The following is a 20,776-nucleotide window of genomic DNA, read 5'->3' as shown; positions in this document are numbered from 1 at the left end:
TTTAAAGACCATGGAATGAATTACATTTAATGAACTTTGAAGTCATTTATGTATTGAAGTATTTGTATGTTTTGAAGCATTTGCTTTTCCACAAAATGGTGAGACTTCTAAAGAATGTAATGCAAATCAGAGAAACTTAATTTGGTGTCTAGATTTTGGTTCTGCTTAATAGTAATGGGTAACAAACAAGTAAGAAAGCCTCCAGAAAAGGACTGCCCAGATTCCTTGTTGTCATATTTGTTACAGAAGGAAAATACAGTGAAATTACACAACCACTTGGATGAAGGCAAATAACACAAGTGATTTCCTGGTAGCCCGATCAGCCTTTAGATGACCTCTTCATTAATCAGTCACTGTCACTTCATCTTCTTTCCCAGGGTTAAAGGATTTTGAAAAATTAACTCTTTGACAGAGCCATTCATTGTACGTCCCCAACAAGCTGCTTTTGTTCAGGTCTGAGAACTGCCTGCTGTAGGGACCAAGGTTCAAACGTTTCCATGTAGTCTGACTCCTGTTTGGAGTGCTCTAATTCTGTAGAATTTCACATAGCCACACAATTTTACCATGGGTAGCTCTAGATTAATAGATTAATAATTAATAGATTAACAAATGTCACCTAGATTTGGTAGGTGTTGCATTCAAGGGCAACATCATGGCTTTAAGGAAGCAAGCGAATTTTCTTCATTTTTCAGTAGAACAGTTGTTGCTGTGGGGCACACGGAGAAAAAGAGAAAATCCCAAAGCTGCTTACACTGCCCTGGGCAGGGATGTGCATTCCATGGGCATTCTTGTTCCCATGTTTGCTGGAAGTTTAGAAATCCTTCTGTCACATGTCCCTCCACTCGCTATCTCTGGCTGATAGCAGTGTACGTGCATCATGTGCAGCATAACACAGCTCTGTTTTAGGTGATCCTGAAACATTCTAGCTTATCCTGGCAGGTGAGATATAGGGCTGCAACTTACTTCAGTGGGTTATAGTCAGATATACAGAATTATTTTAAATGGACTGTACAAAAGATAAACTACAATTAAAAATTCACCTAGTCACACTGTAGGCCAATTGCAACAATGATATGTAAAGAACACAGACAAAGCACGTGTTCTTTGGTATTTTTATTTGGCGTTCTTCAGGTATTTTATTTGAGAGTTAGATTATTTTCAGGCCCAATCCTGAGAAGGGTAACCACTCATCATTTACATTTTCATTTTTCTGTATCACTCAACAAATGTATCAAAATTCTTCACAAATGTTAACTACTTCGGTTATAACACCCTTCTTAAAACTCAGAATTTGTTTTTTTCCAGCTTTGTCATGGCAAAAGCTCACACTTTGGTGTGCAACAGTTACAGGAGTGTAGGTCTGTGGCTTGGAATACAGGTGCAGTAATCACAGCTTGTTTTAACCAGTGTGTCTGTGGTGCATTAGGGCACAGAGCACAAGGCTGAGTTCTCTCAGCACAGCTGACTGTGCTGGACCCAGAAATGTCAGCAGCTGCCACCACTAACGAGCTTTGCTCCTGCACAGGTCACTATTTCTACTGCCAAAATGAGGAAAAAATTATATGAAGTAAAACTAAACAACGAAGGGCAGAGATGAGGTGTGTGTCACTGGTGGTGGCTGCCATTCAGAGTGCAGAGCTGTGTTCGCTCTGAAGTCATTTGTTTGAAGGGCTGGATTGGAGGGCACTGAGCCCGCTGCTCACTGGCAGTCACACTGCAGGGAGCAGGGTCATAGATAAGCTGTTCTGAGGCAGGGCTGCTCCTTTTTTTTTTTTCTTCAAATAAAATTAACGTTCTTTCTCTGTTCTGGATGTGCAGTGTTACTGGGAGGCAGTGAGATGTGAGGGAATGGCACAGGATGAGCTCCCGGTGCTCAGCCCAGCAGGCGGTGTCACACGTGGAACAGCAGAGGGCAATACGTGGCTAAGATAGATAAGCAATTCCAAACCAAGCCATTTTCTTGGTGATTCATGGCATCTTTCATGCAGCATGTTTTTCAGGGCTGTTCTAGAATGTAAAGAATGGAGCACAACTTGACTCACTCCAATATCTCGCCGATGAAAGACCACATAACCAGCACTAGTGCCTGAGGTTATTGCCCTTGCTATTAATAAAGCAGGTCAAATTATTTTTTCCTCCTGAGGAACACTCAATCTTCTTATTATCTACCACAGCAAGCTGCAGAAGAGTTCCCCTGGCGCTCTGGAGCCCAACCCCTGCTCATCTGGCAGTGCTCAGGGCTCCAGCAGCTGTGTGTGCTGCAGCCAGCAGCTCCCTGCTTGCCTTGGGGAACTTGGAAGAGCTCCAGCTCAGGTAGGCACCAGCTCACCCTTACTTTGTGTAGTGATTTTTGTTATAGAGTCAGAACTCACGACTTTAAAAACTCCCTTTCGAATGGCATTTAAATCAGACAGCTGCAATAGTTGTCATTCATTCAAGTCAACAAATTTTGTCAGAACAGCCTTCCTAAAAGTAGGCTCTGGGCTCGAATCTTTCAGTATAGTTTTGCATGTAGCCACAGAAAATAAATCCTCTCCTTCTGGTTTAATGTCAGCCAAACCTGACTGACCTGAAGTCTGTACTTGGTCAACAGACAGAAATCTCACTTAGCATTTTTAATTTGAATTTGATTCCATTTTTTGTTTGCTTGTTTTTAAATAGAAAGTACAGCGGTGGGAAGCAAAAGAACTCCCTGCTTTGGAACTTGGATAGATTCAAAGCTGCTATTTCCCCAGGCAGGATATATATGAGAGCAGAAATGGTCTCCAGCTCCTGGACTTTCAAAACCAAATGGACAGGTCAATGAGTCTGCAGTTGCAAGAACAAAGAGACGTAATATTCTTTACCTCCTGGAAACTGCTAGGAAAAAAATAATATTAAGCTTTGCATTCAAAATGAGCTGTACCTGTGTGGGATGCTGTGCACAAGGCTTGTGAAAAGAATCTCACTTCCTAGGGTTGTGTCTGTTCTTCTGCTGATGTCACTGGGAGATGTCAGGCAGCCGACTTGAAAGCTTGATCTGTGCAGGGCACAAGTGAATTAATTCCAGTATCGACCTAGAACATTAATTATATCTGGGCCTTAATCATTGTTGGCTTCAAGCCAGAAAGGCTAATCATTTTCCATTGATGTTCAAATCAGCTGAGGTGCTGATGTTGTCATAGCAGACTTTCTGTGGAGCAGTAAGTGCTGAAGACTTGTTATATGCTCAGTGTTCTTTTGAAGCAATGAGTTTAATTATAGTGTGTGGCAGTGCCAGATCCTAACATGTTAATTGAAGTGTTTGTAACACGTATGAAGAAATACAAAAGGATAGTAGCATTTGGGTGACCGAGTCTGTTGCAACTTTATTATTGAATATAACTGACTGAAAGTTGGGTCAGTCCAGAGGGAAGTGTTTGTCAGTCATTTTGCTGTGTTTCTTTGATCCAACCATTTTACTGATGTCTGGAGTGCCAATTAATTGTGAAGCTGTGCAGATTAAGATCTGTTGGCTCATCTCAAAGTGAGCAGTTAGCTATAGTAGCCCTGGCACTCCTCATACGTAAGGGACACAACAAACACGTCTAGGACTAAATCTGTGATGTGGAATCATGGAATATAGGTTGGAATGTTCCCAGAAATCTCTCTGTTCTCTAGGTTGTCCATTTAGGATCACGTAACATCGGTGTTGTTGTCTTGCTGGGGAAATTCATGGGGAATATGACCAAAACTGTTCATACCACTGGACTTGCTATTATAGGTGACCTTTTCATTTCACCATCATCAAAGAGTTTTCATATGCATTTTTCTTTTTGTGCTCTGCCTTAAGGACAAGATGATACTCAGCAATTAAGCAATAACTGACAGAAGTAAAAGTATTGCTAAGATCGAAGGATACCTTGGGTTAACATATGCACCAGTGTTTGTGTAAGTTTGATACATCCTGTTCTCTGTTAGATTTGAGATGTAATGTACCTCAGAGGAGAAAGTAAATCCTTTATCATAAGGATTTTTTTTTATTTTAGGTAAGAAAAGCCATTAAGTGATTATATGCTAAATTGCAGAATGAAAGTTTTAACAATGAAAACTAAAAATACTGAGAGTTTGAAACCTAAAAAATCCAGCTATGTTCTGTGTATTTTCTACTCAATTCTTGCTTACCTGATAACTTCTGTACATGCCATTAGGCTTTTGTTGTCTTGTTTTTCTCTTCCAAACACATTTTGTGCAAATCTGAATATTTCTGCTTTTTTGCCACTCCTCTTATTTTTTTTTTTTCAATCTTTTTCAATGAGTTGTTCCTGACTGCTTTCTTTCCTTACTACTGTCTCAGAGCTGTAAGCTTGTATTCTGCCTTCCAGTCACTGCCAAAGCAGGGAGATTCAGGAAGAGGCTGGCACTCTCACTCCAGAGCTCAGTAAGGCTTTGCTCCGCTCTTGTACTGTGCATTTATGTAAGACAAGACACAGATACCATGGCAGAGTCTGATTTGGAAACAGCTCATACTGCTCTTTAAAGCAACTACCAGGAAGAAGCTCAGATGTGGTACTAAAGGTCCAAGTCAGCTGAATTTCTTCTTGTCACAGCAGTTCAGTGTGGATGGTCTTATTCCTTCATCTGAGCAAGATAATTGTTTTGCTAACTCGCTGAAATGCGATACCTGAATTACAGGGGGGAAGGCTGTGACAGATGCTTGAGCTAAAATGATTGTTACTGCATTTTCCTGCAGCAGTTTTGTAAATGTAGGTGAAACTACTGTTCTCTCTTGTTCCCCAGTCCTTTGCTGATCGGTTTCCCTGTTATTAAGCTGCCTGTCTCTCTCTTATTGAACTGGGTGCGCTCAGGCATCTATATCTATTACATGTGAGTGCCTTATGTACATAAAGTGTGCTGAAAAGGCAGAGCCCCTGCAAGACCCTGCCCAGAGGGAATGAATCCATCTGATTCAATGCTTTTAAATCACATCTTTGTAGGAGAGGAAATTCTCCCTCTGGTGAGGTTATGGAGGAGAAATCTTTTAACTTTAATCACACCTACAGTGGCTAGCATAAGACTGTGCTTTACAGTGGGAGGAACACTGGGCTCCTGCAGTGGAAGTGCAGCATGACAAACAACCCCATCTGTATGATGGTGCAGCTTCGTTTTTGCCATGGTAACTTCTTCCTAGAAGAATGCTATTCAACAGCAAAACCTGAGTGGAAATGTGGGCTTTCCTGGGAATTTGAGTCAGCTGCACGGTGATTCTTGTCTTGAGCACTTCTACTGGGCAGGATTTGTCTTGCCAGGCCTTCTGTTGATGATTCTTATGTTACACACTAACAAATGCAGAGAAATTTGCAATATCAGTAGCGATCTACCTTGACTACATGGTGAGTAAAATGCTACTGAACTTCCTCAGTTCAGCTCATCAGCTCTAAAATCAGAAACTGCCTTATTTTCCTTCAGGCAATTTATGTCCTGTTGGATAAGCTTGCTTCAGACAGCTTGAACTTTTGATGTTATATTCAATTCTATAAAGTAAAAGTCTTTTTTTTTTTTTTTTATAACCATTGAATTAGAAGTGGGAAAAAAAGGAGAAAAAATACATGCTTTTTTCAAAGTAGGGAACTGATATTTTCAGTTCTGTTTTGTTTAGCTCCTCATCTCTCTGCTCAGACAGCTGTTAATCACAGAATACTAATGGAAGGAACATCTGGAGACTGTCTTGTCCAAATCTTGTTGAACTAAACTGTTCCTAGTGACCTGTAACACAGATATAAGACCGTTGACAAATGACTTTTTAGGATGAAAGAAGAGTAGAGTTTTGCTTTTGAACATTGCATATAATCATGCAACTTTTACAGCGAGGCAACAACAGAGGGCAATAGATCTCTGTGAAACACCACATCTTCAGAAAGGTTTCCATTGGATGACTCTGATGGCAATTTCAGCAGCTCTTTTCACTGCCTCGCTGGGGTCCCTCAGGCACTGATGAAACGTGTTTGTATGTTCTAGGAGCTTCCTGCGACCCTCAGCTACTTCTGCCAGCATGGTGAGGGTTTTAATTGCACTCAGACGGGCTTTGCTGTTTTCCTCAGCAACCAACTTCAGTAACCGTGGAATGGCTTCAGCACGTAGAGCTAAGCATCTCCCTGTAGAAAAATAAACTGGTTTTAAAATGTATTATTACATATAATCAACAAGATTTTGAATTGCTGCTCTTGACTTCCTGCCCAGTTGCAGCTTTGAACACCCCAGTGTGGTGTGACACAGGACATGCTTTGATTTTCCAGATCTGAGCTAGCTGCCAGCCAGCTGTTTATTTGTATGGAAATAGATCTTTCTCAGTAAACATTACGTGCCTTGCACGTTGTGATTTCATTTCAACATCTAAGGAGGTATGAGGTACCAAATGATAGGATAAACTGTTTTGGGGGGAATTAGATGCCACTAAGAACATCCTCCATTCTTTTATTTTTAAAGACATTTCAAGTACAGAGATCCATGCCTGTGTTGTTTTTGGAAACCAGGGGGACAGTTACAGAGGAGGACTGGAACACAGCTACTGTTATTAAGAGTCTTCTAATTCTAATTATTCACTCATCACACTGAACATTCAGCAGTTAGTGTTTTCAGTGTCTTGTAACTTACTTGAGAGAACAACAGGCATTAATAATATTCTCTCCTCTCTTAGCTGTGAGAGAGAAACTGCCTCTAACCACAAAAAAGGTTTCCAGGAAGTAGTGCTTGGTAGGACTGATTCTGAGCAGCTCCAGGTATCTGGATCTCTGGACATGTACAGAAAATATTCCCCTCTGCTGCAGCACTCTGGAGGGAAATTATGCAGCTTGGGCAATTATTTATGTACGTCAGGAAAATGGAATGTGGAATATACTGCAATCTCTAGGCATAAGGGTATCAGCAACTGTTCTTAGACAGATGTAAAGAAATGTCCTAATCTTACAAATCCTTGTACAGATCTCATGCTTTTTGAAACTGAGGATCTGTGGGATTGGGGACAGGACAGGGGCACAGATTTTAAGTTTCCTTAAAATTGGATTTCTAGGAAGCAGCCCAACAGACCCGCCTCTTCCTCTCACCCTTAGGTTTAATGGTAGCAAACATCAGTGCTCCTGCTGCACTAGCTTGGACTTCAGGATCTGTATCTTCTAACAGGCTCACCAGTAGTGGAAAGACTTCTTCACACACTGTGCTTTTTCCCTCTGGATGAGTACTGTGTAGAAAAGACAGTTAAGATGCTTCCTTGAAAGATATCTGCTAACATGTCACCACCCACAGCTTCTCCCCATGCCTGGCCCCCTGCAGCAGCCCTCTGTTTCCTGACAGCAGGGCTGACATGGCCCTCTGCACTGTTCTCTTTGGAGTCAAAATGTTCCGACTGTTAGACAGATGGCAAGCACTGTGGCCTGGTCACAAAGAGAGAGGGGATGTCTGTTCATACTTGGTCTGTTAAGTCTACTTGCTGATACATCACAGATTGTATCATACTAACCTACATACAGACATTTAACAATTTTTAGGCTATTTTAAGGTGGTGTTTGGATTTTTTATTTATTTTTTTTTTTTTACTGTTATGGCACATAGAAAATTGCAGGAAACTTGCAATGAGGAACAGGATTCAGAAAGAAGTGCTGCTGGTCTTAATGGCAGTTTAGTTGGAAACCTAGCTGTTGAATCCTACACAGATTTAAACAACTGCTGGTGGCCTGCAAGGAATACTTTTTCTAGGTCAATTCTCTCTTTCTTTCCGGCCTCTTTAATGTGGGGAATATTTAACATTGTCCTGCTATTGCAGTGACATAGAAAGCAGAGGACGTCCATACTGTAGGTCAATTCCTGACTTTTTTCTATCACTCACTGTATCTACAGTCTCTTTCTCTAAGACCTTAATTTTGGAAATTAAGAAGATTTTTGTGCCAGTTATTATCCCAACAACACAATTTGCAGACTTTTTTAAGCTAGAAATCCATTGAGCACTTTTATGTGTGATTGTCAGGCAATGGACTTTCACCCAGTTTAATATACGAATTTAATATGAAGACCTTTAATTTTTTGAGGAAGCAGTTGCACTGTAAAGTAAGGGCTCCCTACCTGTTTGCCCGTGATTTCTCATGCAAGCTTTTCTTCCTAGTGATACTGTACCAGGAAAAGCCCTGATTTCATTGCTAGTATAGAAAGACAAATAGGAGGAGAAGGAATGACTTCTCATCAACTTTTGCTTTCTGAGTGATATGTGGCAGTCATCGCTTTAAGAAGTCTTCTATCTGCATGTGCATACAGGCTGATATAATGTGTGAAATGTGACTTGATACAGTCATGAAATTAGTATTTTGGGGGGGTTAAGTATGATAGATTTGCATTACCCGATTTCTAAAACGGCCTGAGCTGCTTTGCTTCTGATGGTCACTGAGGGATGTGTGAGCTTTTCCTTCAGAATGGTGATGGCATCAGTTGTCAAAGCTTCAGAAGCTTCCACACGCAGACAGTTGGAGAGTGTGCCTAGGATTAGCTCCTGGATTTCATCTGACTCAGTCTTCAGTTTGAGTATGAGTAAGGGAATCAAACCAGCACACAGGATATCAACAGCCCCTGCAAGAGGAGACTCAGGTGAAGGTGTGAATGCATTTATTATTTTTACCTGTAAATTCAACTTCTTAGTAAGATTAAAATATGTAACTCATTTCCTTACACGCATGCAGGATTAGGACAAGAAAACTATCACGATAGCAGTCTGTTGATAAATGCCATCATAGCATTGCTTTCTTGTTGAGCGTCCTCAACAGTTCTATAAAGACATTAGCCCAAGTAATACCCAAGATTGCTCTGATTTTTCCACTTCCACCCACTTTAACTTTCCTCCCAAAATTATTCTTGCTAAGAAAATCAGTGTAAGTCACTTCATAACAATCTTCTAAACTGTTCTCAGCATCAACAGATGCTAAGACAGGCTGTGATGTGAGCCTGTAGAGCTAATATTTTCATATCATTCTCTGTTATGGTTTCTGTGGGGGGAAGTCAAGGTTTTGGAAACCATCAGCTTCCTCACATGTTTTTTTGTAGTAATTCTGTTATGGGGGAAATTCACATTTTGAGCTTTCCATCAGCCAGTACTCAGTTTCTCAGAGGAAACAGCATCATAGGTATAAAGATCATCAGCTGCCCTGCAAGTGATGTCTCTGCTGTGCGCCAGTGACTGACTTGTACCATTTCTAGCACAATACTAAATCAGCACTGAAAGAGCAATGCCATGGGAAAGCAGAAACAGAACATACTGTCCACAAGTAACTAAGTGAAAATAAAATTCTCCAGCTGTCTTGTTGCTAAGGCTGCTGCTTTGGTTGCCAGGAGAAATGTGCCTCCTTTTGAAGTGATTCACATTCAGTTAGATAAGGAAGTTTTGTGGGTAAGAGTCATAAAGGTGTTTGCAAATGAGTGTCCCCAGTTAGAGATAAGAGGAAAGCGGGAAAGAGATTTTAATGGTCTTTGATAGTGCTCAGGAGAAATCGCTCAGTTTGACAGCCAGAGAAAAAACAGGATTCTTGAGGTCATTCTGTTGTATCTATTTCTGAGGTTTTGATGACATCAAATAATTCCTTACGTTACTAACTTATTAGATCCACTTTCCTAATGAAAATACAAAACAAAACAAAACCAGAAGTGATATTATTAGAGCTTTTACTACCTGTACTACATTGCAGGCCAGTTCCCAAGAGAATTCAAAATAATAAGGAAAAACAGATTCAGACAATTTGCTTTTGAATGCTAACACCACTGTAAAGATTAGGATTTTGTACCAGAAAAGGCAAAGTGGGGAAGGAAAGTGGAAAAAAATGTTATCTTTGCAGCTATGGCTCTGTATTACTACAGAGAGATTGCATTTTCATAGTAGAAAATCCTGATTGTATATTTATTTTCCTCAGAGAAATGAAAAGAAAATTCAAAGATCAGCTAGAGCCCACTCAAACTGTCTCCATAGAAAGATGTCACAAAGGAAACCTACTATGCTCTTTTGGCAAGAGAGGCTAAGGGAAGGAAGCAAAGTATGCACAGCTGAGTCCATCTCCCTGCATTAGCCCTTCTGACGAGGACTGTCGGGGTTTGCACTATGGGCAATAGCTATAGGAGGGCTGTGGGTGGATTGGGCAAAGCAAAGATTTGCCAGGAATCTCCATGTCTTACAGTCATAGCAGCAGGGACCCTGCCAGAGGCTGCTCCCACGCAGATAGCTCAGAGCAGTCCCAGGTGACTCTAAATTATACCCACAATCGGGTTAGCCAAATTTCCCAATGGTCTTTTGAAACAGCCTATGAAATAGAAGGGTTTTCATAACCAACTTCTAAAACTTCTCCCATGAACAGAAACTACGTGGCCTATGTGCTTGAAATGGAGATACGCAGACTGCTCGCATCACTGCTTACACACTGTAGGATGCTGTGGAAATAGAAACTGAAAATTTGGTGGTTCAGTTCCAGAGGAAGATCAGTAGCTCGGAGGTGAAAAGACTCATATGACATTCCATCTTTCAAGTGACTGGGTTTTTTAATTAGGATCTTTCCAGTTGATCAGTGATATTTTCAAACCTAAACTGGATCTGGACTATATCGTAACATAATTTCATTATTTCCAGATAAAATAACATGATGATTGTAAACAAAATAGCAAAGAATGGAAGCTTGAACTTCCAGAACAACGAGTGGCTGTAATTCACATTGACGCCAATTTTTCTGGACGCAGCATCAAACAGCAATAATTCCATATAATTCCATAAGCAAGCACTAACTCTTGCACAGAGTGGTCAGTGTTCTAGCTTGAGCCCAGAGAAACCATTGCTTGCTTTACTTTTCCATTTCTGTTATTGCTACATTTCTCATGCTCATAGCTAATCTTTTTTCTTTTCCAGAGAGTTTCCATTACTATTTTTACATTTGCCTTCAAGTACTTAAGAGGCATTTTTATACCCCTCGCCTGTGATTTCATTTCCTCCTTTCCTGCACTTCCCTCCTTGTCAGGCCTTCCTTCCTGATCCCCTTGGCTGCTATTTCACCATATTCCCTATAAGCACTCCTAGCATTCTGGTTTCACATCTTTGTGTTTGAGTTTTTCCCTTATCTTCTAATGTATTTTTAATTAATAATATTATTATTAAGTATTATAGTAAGTAATTATATAATTTATATAATAAATTAATAAGTAATATAATTAATAAGTAATTATTATATTCAACTACACAAGACTGCTTTCATTGGCCCCTGAACTTCTTCTTTCCAGTTAGTGTTTATTGACTTTCTTTGACTCGGTCATTGCATTTTCACTTCATGTGTGCTTAGGGTGCCAGCCTTTGCTATTGCTACATTCTTGAGTGCAAAATATATAACAACGACACTTTAGTCTCTCTTTCAATAGGTCAGCAAGATGAAGCACAGAGCATTGTCTAGGACAGCTTACATTCTGTGGAGCTGTTAGTTAGCGTGCATTCTGTGGTCAGAACCCCCAAAGTAGCTAGTGATACTTATTTTGTGTGAACACTGTTTTCATTTCTCTTCATATCTTTTATTTTACCAGGCTGGGGATTTTTCTTATCTACAGTTTTCATCAAACTGTCCTATCTGAAATGCTATTGTGCTACCAGAGGGAGCTTCCCGGATATAAACATAGAAACAAAGATAGATTGTTTGACCTTGTCAGAAGTCTCAGAGGGTGGGGAGGAAAGGCCATAAGCAAAAACAAAAAAAAGAGACTATCTAATACAGAGCCTGAAATTTCCAGGTGGAAATTCATCATGGTTTCCCAGGGGAGTCAAAAGGTGAAAGGTCTAGGGAGGTAAAAAGGAAAAAGTAGGAGACAGCATGAGTGGAAAGCTGTTTAAGTTGTGAATTACAGCAATTTCAGATCCTGCATCGCACTGAACAAGCAATGGGACAAGAAGGTGAGCAGGTGTTTCCAGATCTCCTGTATTATCCTGGCATCTTCAGGGTCTTAAATTTTCATTTAAACACTGCCCTTTCAAAAGGACAGGGAGCATTCCAGAAGTACCGGATAGAGTGATGAACAAGGGGAGAAAGTTTTCAAAATATGAGTAGTTGTATTTGCAGCTGCATAGTTAACACCATTATTGATTTCTTTTTCTGAGCACTTGTAATCTTCCCTTGAGCTACTTCTTATCTCAGCACTCGTCTCTTCCTTCTCATAGCCCTCTGGCCACTTTCATTCTCCCATTCCCAACTCGTTTTTCAAATAGACCCAAAGAGGCACTGCCATTTATTCTGTTCTCTCAGTATGGCTGCAGGGCATGTAAACAAATTAAATTTTGTAGAAGACAAAGGAATCATTTATAGCACATAACAGCGATGTTTTGTTTTGTTTTTCAATTACATAAAGCAATTAAATCACATTACAAATCCTTTTCAACACAAATGTCAGTTTTCAACTCAAAGCGATTTCAGTGTTTGTTTTATTAAGAAGCATGGCCAGAAAGTGGTGTAAAATGCAGGACTACACAGTGAAATAATACATAAACACAGATTCTATGTATTAGGAATGTTTTGTTAATACCTCAGCTGCCTCTTTGAGATGTCCAGACAGCTATCTGAAATGCTTAGTAACAGCACTGCAACGCAGGGAGAAGTAGAAAGTGAAAAGAGGAGCAGAGCCAGGCACAGTCAGACCAACAAATGCTGGGTGCTGTGCCATCAATGGACCCAATGCACAGCGGCTGGGAGGGCCTGGCATTGGGAGCTGTGATCCCAATTCTGATGGGTGTCAGCTTCAGATCCTTTGGTGAAGTTTACACAACAGCTGTGGGTATGAGATACGCTCCCTGGTGTAGTAGTGCGTAACCCACAGTCTGTGGATTGCTGACCATTTGTAGTGCATCAGAGGGTGGTTTCCAAAATTAAAACAACTGTTCCTTCTTTTAATAAAGCAGTATTCATACATTAACATAAAGAAAAGGGAACAGTCAAAATGATGGTGAAATAGAAGTAATGAAGCAAAGCTGGCTTATAAAAAATGTCCCAGCTATAACTACTGATAGTCTGCTTATGTTAATAACACAGATTTTTATTGTGCCCATCAGAACTGCAGCTGCTTGCACCTCCCAAGTAATTCATCTTTCTCTTTCTAAATTCATCACTTAGCATACAGGTACATTCATGATCATCCTATATACCTGTGTGAATGTGTCTGTACACAAATAACATGCATTCAGCAGATCACAATGCATATCAATTGCACTAATTAGGATATTTCCCACCTTCTGCTTCTCTGACAAAGGACATTTCCTTTATTCAGAAAAAGATTTAAAAAGAATGTTAAAATTAAAGCGTGAAAAGAACCTGGAGGCTTTTTTTCCTTCTTCTTTTGGCTGAAGAAGGAAATGTCACCCTGAAATTTATTAATTTCCTCCACAGGGGAGACTCTGCCAAAATGCAAGAAGGAAGGAAAACAGTCTGACATATGTGCTACTCGCTCCAATGTCCTCAGATCAATTACTGAGAGAAGAAATTAAAGCCTTCAGATAATGGCTCCCCAGAAGTAAAGCTGCAGCCATGAGTTGTTACCCAGCTTCAGCTTCTCCAGGCCAAAATTTTTCCCTTTTTCTCTGCTACTCAGGAGAGGGAATGATGGGATGAGACTAAAAATGATGAGCGCAGCCTCAATAGACTGCCAACTTCACTGCTTCCACAAGTACCTGTTTTGAATTAAATCCCACACAGAAGGCAGCAGATCTAGTACCCATGGCCTTGTCGTGTTCCAGAAGAGAACTTGAACTGTCACACCTGCGAGAACTAACTTAAACACTGGATTTTATACCTCATGCCAAGCACGTACATCAAGTGCTCAGACAACATTCACAATTACTGTAGCAAGTGTCACAGTCACAGACAATTACAGCTGATGGTGTTACTGTGCATCTACAGCTTCCTGACTGGAAGAATACCTTGTAGGGGACTGTGGCAGGGTTCTGCACTAGTTCTGCAGACTGCCTTGAGAGACTTGAAGGGGAGAAAAATACAAATCACAGTTTTTCCATTTCCAGAACTTCTGCTTTTCCTCTGGGACAGAAGGCCAAAAGATTAAAGCAATATGAATGAAGATCAAGAAACAGTTTTATTAACAATCTAAAATTTTTGTTTCTCTAAGGCTGTATCTGTGGGGCTGGAATGCTGTGTTACTGTATGACATTACACAGCAAAATAACCATTACAACGTACAGCTTTCACAACTACCGAGTTAACTTCACTCAGACATAAAAGTGGTTGCTTTGTCAGTTTTGTTCTGTAGGAGAACTAGAACTGACATGGAGAAAGTGCTCTCTGAACTTTGCCAGGATAACTGAATCACAGAACAAGATGTGGAAAAACTCCTACATAGGTCTTATTATACTATTGTCAAAAAATAAGTCAAAATGAGAGGCACAAAGAAACTAGATATCTAGATTTAATCATGTGTCTGACGTACAGACACAGAAGGATATGTTGTCTTGAAGATTAACATAAATGTGCTTTGTTATATGAAAAAAATATATGACTGAAAACCAACCAGACTGAAAGACTGCAAATAGTGAGGGAAGACAAGAGGATGAGGTTAAAAGGAGCTTTAATTCAGCCTCAGATATAGGTGTGCTTTTTCAGATTTTCTTCATTGTTAGAAGGGTGTGAATTCTATTTTATTTTTTGCTACATTTAACAGAGAACTGGTAGAAAATGTCAAAGAAGGAACTGGAGAAATTGTAGCATTGACAAATCCCTTGGCTGTGTTTGCTGATCCAGCATGCTGGCAAAGCTGCTGTAAGTTAATTTTATCCTACAGTTCACACTGCATACGCTCATGCCAAGATGAGCACAATTGAATGGTTGAAACTAATACAGTCTTCAGGAAAAGAAGCATACAGCACTGTAGGCAGGTGAGGTCCTTTTCTGCTTCAGAATCTCTGGCCAAGCAGTTCTGTTCAAAATGAAAGTGGAAGAAACACGTCTCTGTTAGACCGGGAGCCCAGATGGCTGCACAACATGAGTGGAGCTGCATGGAAGGCAGATCAGCCTCTGCTTCCCACACAGGCCTGCTGCTTTGCAGATTCCACCTTTTCTGTGGAAAGCCATGTTCCCAAGGAAAACTACTTATGCTACTCAATGAAAATTTCTTCCGTTTTGGATGAGGTTCTACAACAGGGCTTTGCACATTTTTAGTGCTTATTTTATTACCAAGAGGGAAAAATTCTTAAGTCTCAATTGAATACGAAGCTGCCAAGGAGCAGGCTGTCCTGGGGATGATTTGTGATCTGAAGTGATCCCCAGTAAATTTTGGTCTTGGGGTGAGAGCCCAATTCCTCCAGTGAGCTGTAATCACAGAAGCTGGCCTAAAGGCATTTATCAGATAGGAACAGAACTCAGTGTTTTGTATCCAGAGATGCATTCCTGAATGAGGATTTCCAAGTGAATGAAACAAAGGTGTTCTTGTAAAACAACCTTTGGATCATTCATTTCTAGAACATCTAGTCCAGTAGAACCCAAGCCACAGCAGTGAAAGGAATCTGTTACTTAAGCCAGACTAAAATATCAGGTCTAGCTTCTGGAAATGTGCCAGATTTCCCTGGTGCTACTAATGCGCTTATATTTAAGAACATTATATACAGAATTTAAAGCACCAAGAATTCAAGCAGAAACAGGGAGTCATATTTGCTGCAGTTATTAGGTACCAGCAACTGTTTCATCAGCTGATAAAAATTACTACCATTTTAGTATAATATTTTTTTTAAATAACACTGTTATAACAAACTCTGAAAATTATATTAATTGAAAGACTTGATAAGATACTTATGCATTTAATCAGTTGAGGTAAGGGTAGCACAATATGCTTTCCCATGTCATTGACTTCACCACCCAGTTAGTTCATTTATTATTTAACCCATCTTGTGCATGTCAGTGACCAAGCAAGAACTCTTTCATAAGATAGGGGCAGTAAATAAAAATAAACAAATAAATCAGAAGCTGCATTTATTCATTTCACTATTAGTTTATCACCAATGCTGTCTTAGGCCAAAGTGTCTTTCGTGCAGGTTTTCACTCCCCTGTCTAAAACTGCTTCAGAAAGTTACAGATGGCCAAGCCCACTGCTGTGTACATCTGCTCTGCGCTTCGTAAGTGACCACAGTTGCAGCTGAGATACGCAGCATATTCATGTAGATACAAAATTAGCCACTGGCCTAACATAAAAAAGGTGTGCAATTAACTAAACTTAATTACTTAAATCTGTCTGCAGTCTTCCAATCTTTTACAGAACTGTTCTGGCATCCCAGGTCCCCGTAGTAAAGCTGCTGGAATGCCCACAGCTCCATTTCTGGTGCTTTGCAGAATTACCTTTCTGTCCTCAAACAAAATTTTCAGTCTTTTTTTTTTTTTTTTTCCTAAGCTAGCAGTTTCTTATTCCTCCTAATCAGACATTACAAAATCATACAAGGGAGAAATAATAATTTCTACCAATGCCTGCTGGACTTGTAGTTATAGCTCATGGTTCCCACATGAAGCAAAGCTATCATCTGTAAAGGATAGAAAGAAATGTGAACCTAGTAGAAATACATGTGCAATTCTTGTAAGTCCCCAGTTTGATGCTTCTTCAGCTGCCATGATTATCAGTGAAAAAAAAAAAAAAAAAAAAAAAGCTTGTAAGCAAGACATTCCTTCTTTCTATTGGTTTGCTACTGCAAAAAATAAATAAGACCTAAATGCCTCCCAGGGATCCTCAGGTGGGAGAGACCTCCTTCCAGCTGGCTGCTTCCACGAATATGTAATCATGTATACTGAGTGGAAAACCCTCAAACAGGAAGACTAGAGAAGGGAGGCAGCTCCCCCAGGAATAACCAGCAGCCTGTTGCTCACAGCTAGGACATCCAGCACTGGCTCTTTTTGTTTTCTTGTTGAAAATTTCTTTGCTAAAACAATTTTTGGCACTCTCTAATATCACCTCTTTGCATGTCATTCCTTGAGGGTCTACGCATTTTGATCTCAAGTGACTTTGTTCAAGTTCCACTGATCTTTCGTTCTGTACTGTACTGAACGATCCCCTATTTCTTTTTGGGTGAAAGATTGAAGTGTTGTGACTCCCCATCCTCTTCGTTCCTTTACCCTTAATAATGAAGAATCAGGAAATAAATAAATAAATAAGTAATATATATTTTATACATATATATATATATGTAAATTATTAATGTAATACTGCAGCCCCAAAGAATGGCTCCTTTACAAATAATTACACACCTCTCTTATTTTGTGATGTCTTGGTAGCTTTCCTCTCAGGAGGAGTTAGGGCCCAGGTATCCATCACTAAGCTTCTGAAAAGTGAGGTCTGTCCTGCTGTGCAAAGTTAAGTGCACAGGAAAGCCAGTGTATCCGTCAGGGCTCCAGGCAAGCCTCCAAGCAGCTGTCCACCAGCTGCTGGATTTAATGCTTGTTTTTCTACTCTTGGCTTCACTGGCAAGTGCTGATTCAGCAGCTGAGCCAATGGCTGTGAGCTGCACATACAGTGGATGTGTAATAACACCATGAAGGAATGTATGCTAGGCTTTTACTTTTTAGGGTTTGGTTGTTTTCTCTTTCTTTCCTTCTTTCTTTCCTTCTTTCTTTCTTTCTTTCTTTCTTTTTTTTTTTTTTTTTTTTTTTTTTTTGCCTGTTGGGAAACCAGAGAGGTCCTTCTCTTTAACTGATTGTGCTGTTAGCTGTAACTCATTCTCCAGGCTCACGTTCTCAAATATCTCCATGAAGGAGATTGGAAGATCAAAGAGTTCATAGCAAGCAAAGCCTTCTGTTACTTGAAGGATGTGAGAACACGATAAAAAGGAGACAGCCTGGTAAAGAGAATTTTCATCCTAAAGGATGAAGTGAAAGAAGCTGAGGCTGACACCAGCCCTGGAAGGTGCATTCATGATTTTTTCCCACCATCTCACAGCCACTGGTACAAAGCACAATTTGTAGATAGTTATAAATATCAGACTCCAGTCATCTGCACTTGATGCTATTTTAAACTCTTCCACGTGAGAAAAATGGTTAAAAATAAAAATATAGCCTTCTCATTCTTCTCTAGATGTTCTGTTCAGTTCTTCCTGCTCACACAGAATCACAGACCCGTCTATAAATATCTAACCCAGATATACAATTGCTTGTTTAAAAGGAGGGTGTTTGGTAGAAAACGGAATGAAATAGAAAATGCCCCTTATTGTATCTTTATTGCAGACCAGATGTGGCCTCTCAGTTTCTCCTCTATCATTTGGAGATGTATATTCACCAAGAACACTGCATGTGTGCTTATAAATATTTTGATGTTGTCATGGCATAATGAAGGGTAATTGATTAGAAAAATCCCTGTGGGATTTTGCACTTAAAAATGCATTTCTATTTTAGCACTACTGTCTTCAAACTAAGTGTATATTTTGACTGATCCCAAAGAGAAAGCAACAGCAAACAGGCCAGGACTTGGCTTTTGGTCAATGGGCAGCACTGGCAAGTTGAGCAAAGCTCATGCAGTTCATGGTTCCAGAACTGCATGCGAGACCTTCACACCAGCAGCCATCCTCTCCTCCAAACACAGCTTGCTCCCATATGGCAAAACGCCTGAGACCTGCCTGACATGGGAGTGCAGAGGTCTGACCGGATCATCACTGTTCCACCACACTGCTATTTGTTAGGCAAATTACTACTTCCAGGCAGAAAGAGTAATACAGACTTTTCACTTTCAGTATGTATTTGTAATTTTTCAATCTACCTGCATAGAAGAATATAATTTAGAGCACTGAGGTAAATAACTCTGTTTTTATACTGTTTGACTTTGGGATATGTGCTACTTTGAGATGTATATTCCTCTTTAAATTCCTCTGAGACTTTGTCTATATGTAAAGCAACCAACAGCAGCTGGAAGGTCCCAACTGAGAATTTCTGGGAGCAGAACAAGGCACAGCTGAAGAAAAGAGAGACGGATCTGCTGCCTTATTCTGGATGAGCTGGGTTTCAGCTCTGCCATTCATTGACAGCACGCTCACCAAACTCCCATCCCGTGGTGCTGGGATCAGTGCACTGCTCAGACTGCCTGCCTGTACTTCCTTCCCCTGCGATGTCTCATCCACCGGTAGGTGCCTCCCTCAAAACTGCAAAAAGCAAGTGTTCTGTTACAGCAATCCAAAGCACCTAAGTGATGCAACCTGTGGAGAGCATGTGACCCAATGATCTTCCTACACAGGATGATGGCAGCTGATGCTGTTTTTGTACCCAAGCTGGTAATGTGTGGAAGATGCTTCTTCTCACATATAAAGCTGGAGACACATGTAATATGACAGTTTCTATAGTAACTACTTGTTCTTTATGGAGCGGCAGATTAAACCTGTACACCTTGTTATTGTTCTTTCATCCCATTATCCAGAGTACTCAGGCAGTTACCACAGCTACACTGCTTTATCCCTCTCCATTCCCCTGCCAACAGAACTATGGCAGGGCTTTGTGCACTGCAAGCAGAGTGCCTGAGAGACACAGAGCACTGTTAGAATTTAGACAGTAGGCATCAAAGCATACATGTGCATAGCTGGATACTGAAAGGTAAAGTGTAGCAGTTAAAAGCTGATTGCTTTGTTAAGCTGGCAAGTTTGTGATTTGAAAATTACCATTTTGCTGAGAAAACAGTGCTGGTGATGTATAGGATGTTCATCTGTTGATGCTCTGAACTTAGCAGAGTCACTTCACCAGCCCAGGTGTACGGACAAACTCCAGTGGTAAGAACCCTGAGGTTCATTATGCACAGGACTCGTGTGCTACACTGATTCATGGTTCTTATTTCAGTGCAAGAAAAGTAACGCTGCTGTGTTGTGTTTTACACTAAAATATGTCATTATTGTAGTTCATCGATGCTGCAGCTGTGCTGACGGTATCAGCCCTGCAAGTGGTGTTATTTACAAAAATCAGATGCTTTCTGTGCTGCATCATGTTAGCCTCGTTGTGGGAAAAATGCCCCTGCTCTGTCTCTGTCTGAAAGCTTCTGTTGCTGTCTCCAGCAGAAACATATCAGCAATAAATTCTTGTTATGAAATCGCACTGTAGGGAGAAATCGCAGCTGTGTGAGCAGGGCTGCAGCCTGCACGACTAGAAGGAAAGATATAATGTAGAAATAGGTACCTCCATCCATGAGATAAAAGAAAATGGTACTTGGTGTCACTTAAATAAAGCTACAGTAAGTCGCACACATGCAGAAGAGGGGAAAGTGAAAAGTGCAAAGAGAAAAGCAGAGAAAACAAATGCACAGCACCGAGACCAACTGAAAGATGGAAACAGCGGAACGCAGGCAGATCCCGAGGCACGACCAGCCCGGTTTCTCTCCCTTTGCCCTTGATTGCATCACTCTGGCACGGATGCGGCACCCGGCCCGGCACCCCGAGCGCCGTGCCGTTCTCCGCGGGGAGCCGCCCCGGCCGCGCTCGCACCGGACCGGCCCCGTGCGCGCTCCTTACGCAACGCGGGCGCGGAGCCGCCCGTCCGCCGCTGCCGCCCAGCACGGGAGGGGCTGCGGGGCTCGGCCGCCCGCCCCCCCCTTCCCCCCGCGCCGCCGCCCGCGGAGCCCCCGCCGTTGGCCCGGCAACGCGCTGCTGCCTCCGCCTCCCGCAGCCGGGCCCGCGCCCCCCGCCCGGCTCCCGGCGGGACCGCCCCGCGCCGCTGCCTCCGCGGGCCGCCGGCGGGCGTCGGTACTGCGGCATCGGGCGGAGCGCGGGGCTGCGTGCCGGGAGCGGCGGGAGGGCAGCGTCCGCCTGCTGCTGGGCGGC

At 41.4% G+C, this 20,776-nt stretch overlaps 1 protein-coding gene across 1 annotated transcript in view; it reads right to left on the bottom strand.

Annotated features, from left to right (window-relative positions):
* Positions 1–5,871: 5,871 nt before the first annotated feature.
* Positions 5,872–20,776, bottom strand: part of RSPH14 (radial spoke head 14 homolog) — a gene marked incomplete at both ends in the record, with an annotated part of 68,170 nt that continues 53,265 nt past the window's right edge. Inside the window, 3 exons of the mRNA XM_079543977.1 lie at positions 5,872–6,113; positions 7,062–7,195; positions 8,346–8,571. Of these exons, the coding sequence (XP_079400103.1) occupies positions 5,872–6,113; positions 7,062–7,195; positions 8,346–8,571 (602 nt within the window). The remainder of the gene's footprint in view (positions 6,114–7,061; positions 7,196–8,345; positions 8,572–20,776) is intronic.

The sequence above is a fragment of the Tetrao urogallus genome (assembly GCF_951394365.1).
Source record: "Tetrao urogallus genome assembly, chromosome: 17".
Taxonomy (NCBI): domain Eukaryota; kingdom Metazoa; phylum Chordata; class Aves; order Galliformes; family Phasianidae; genus Tetrao; species Tetrao urogallus.
This window is presented reverse-complemented; position numbering and strand designations above follow the sequence as displayed.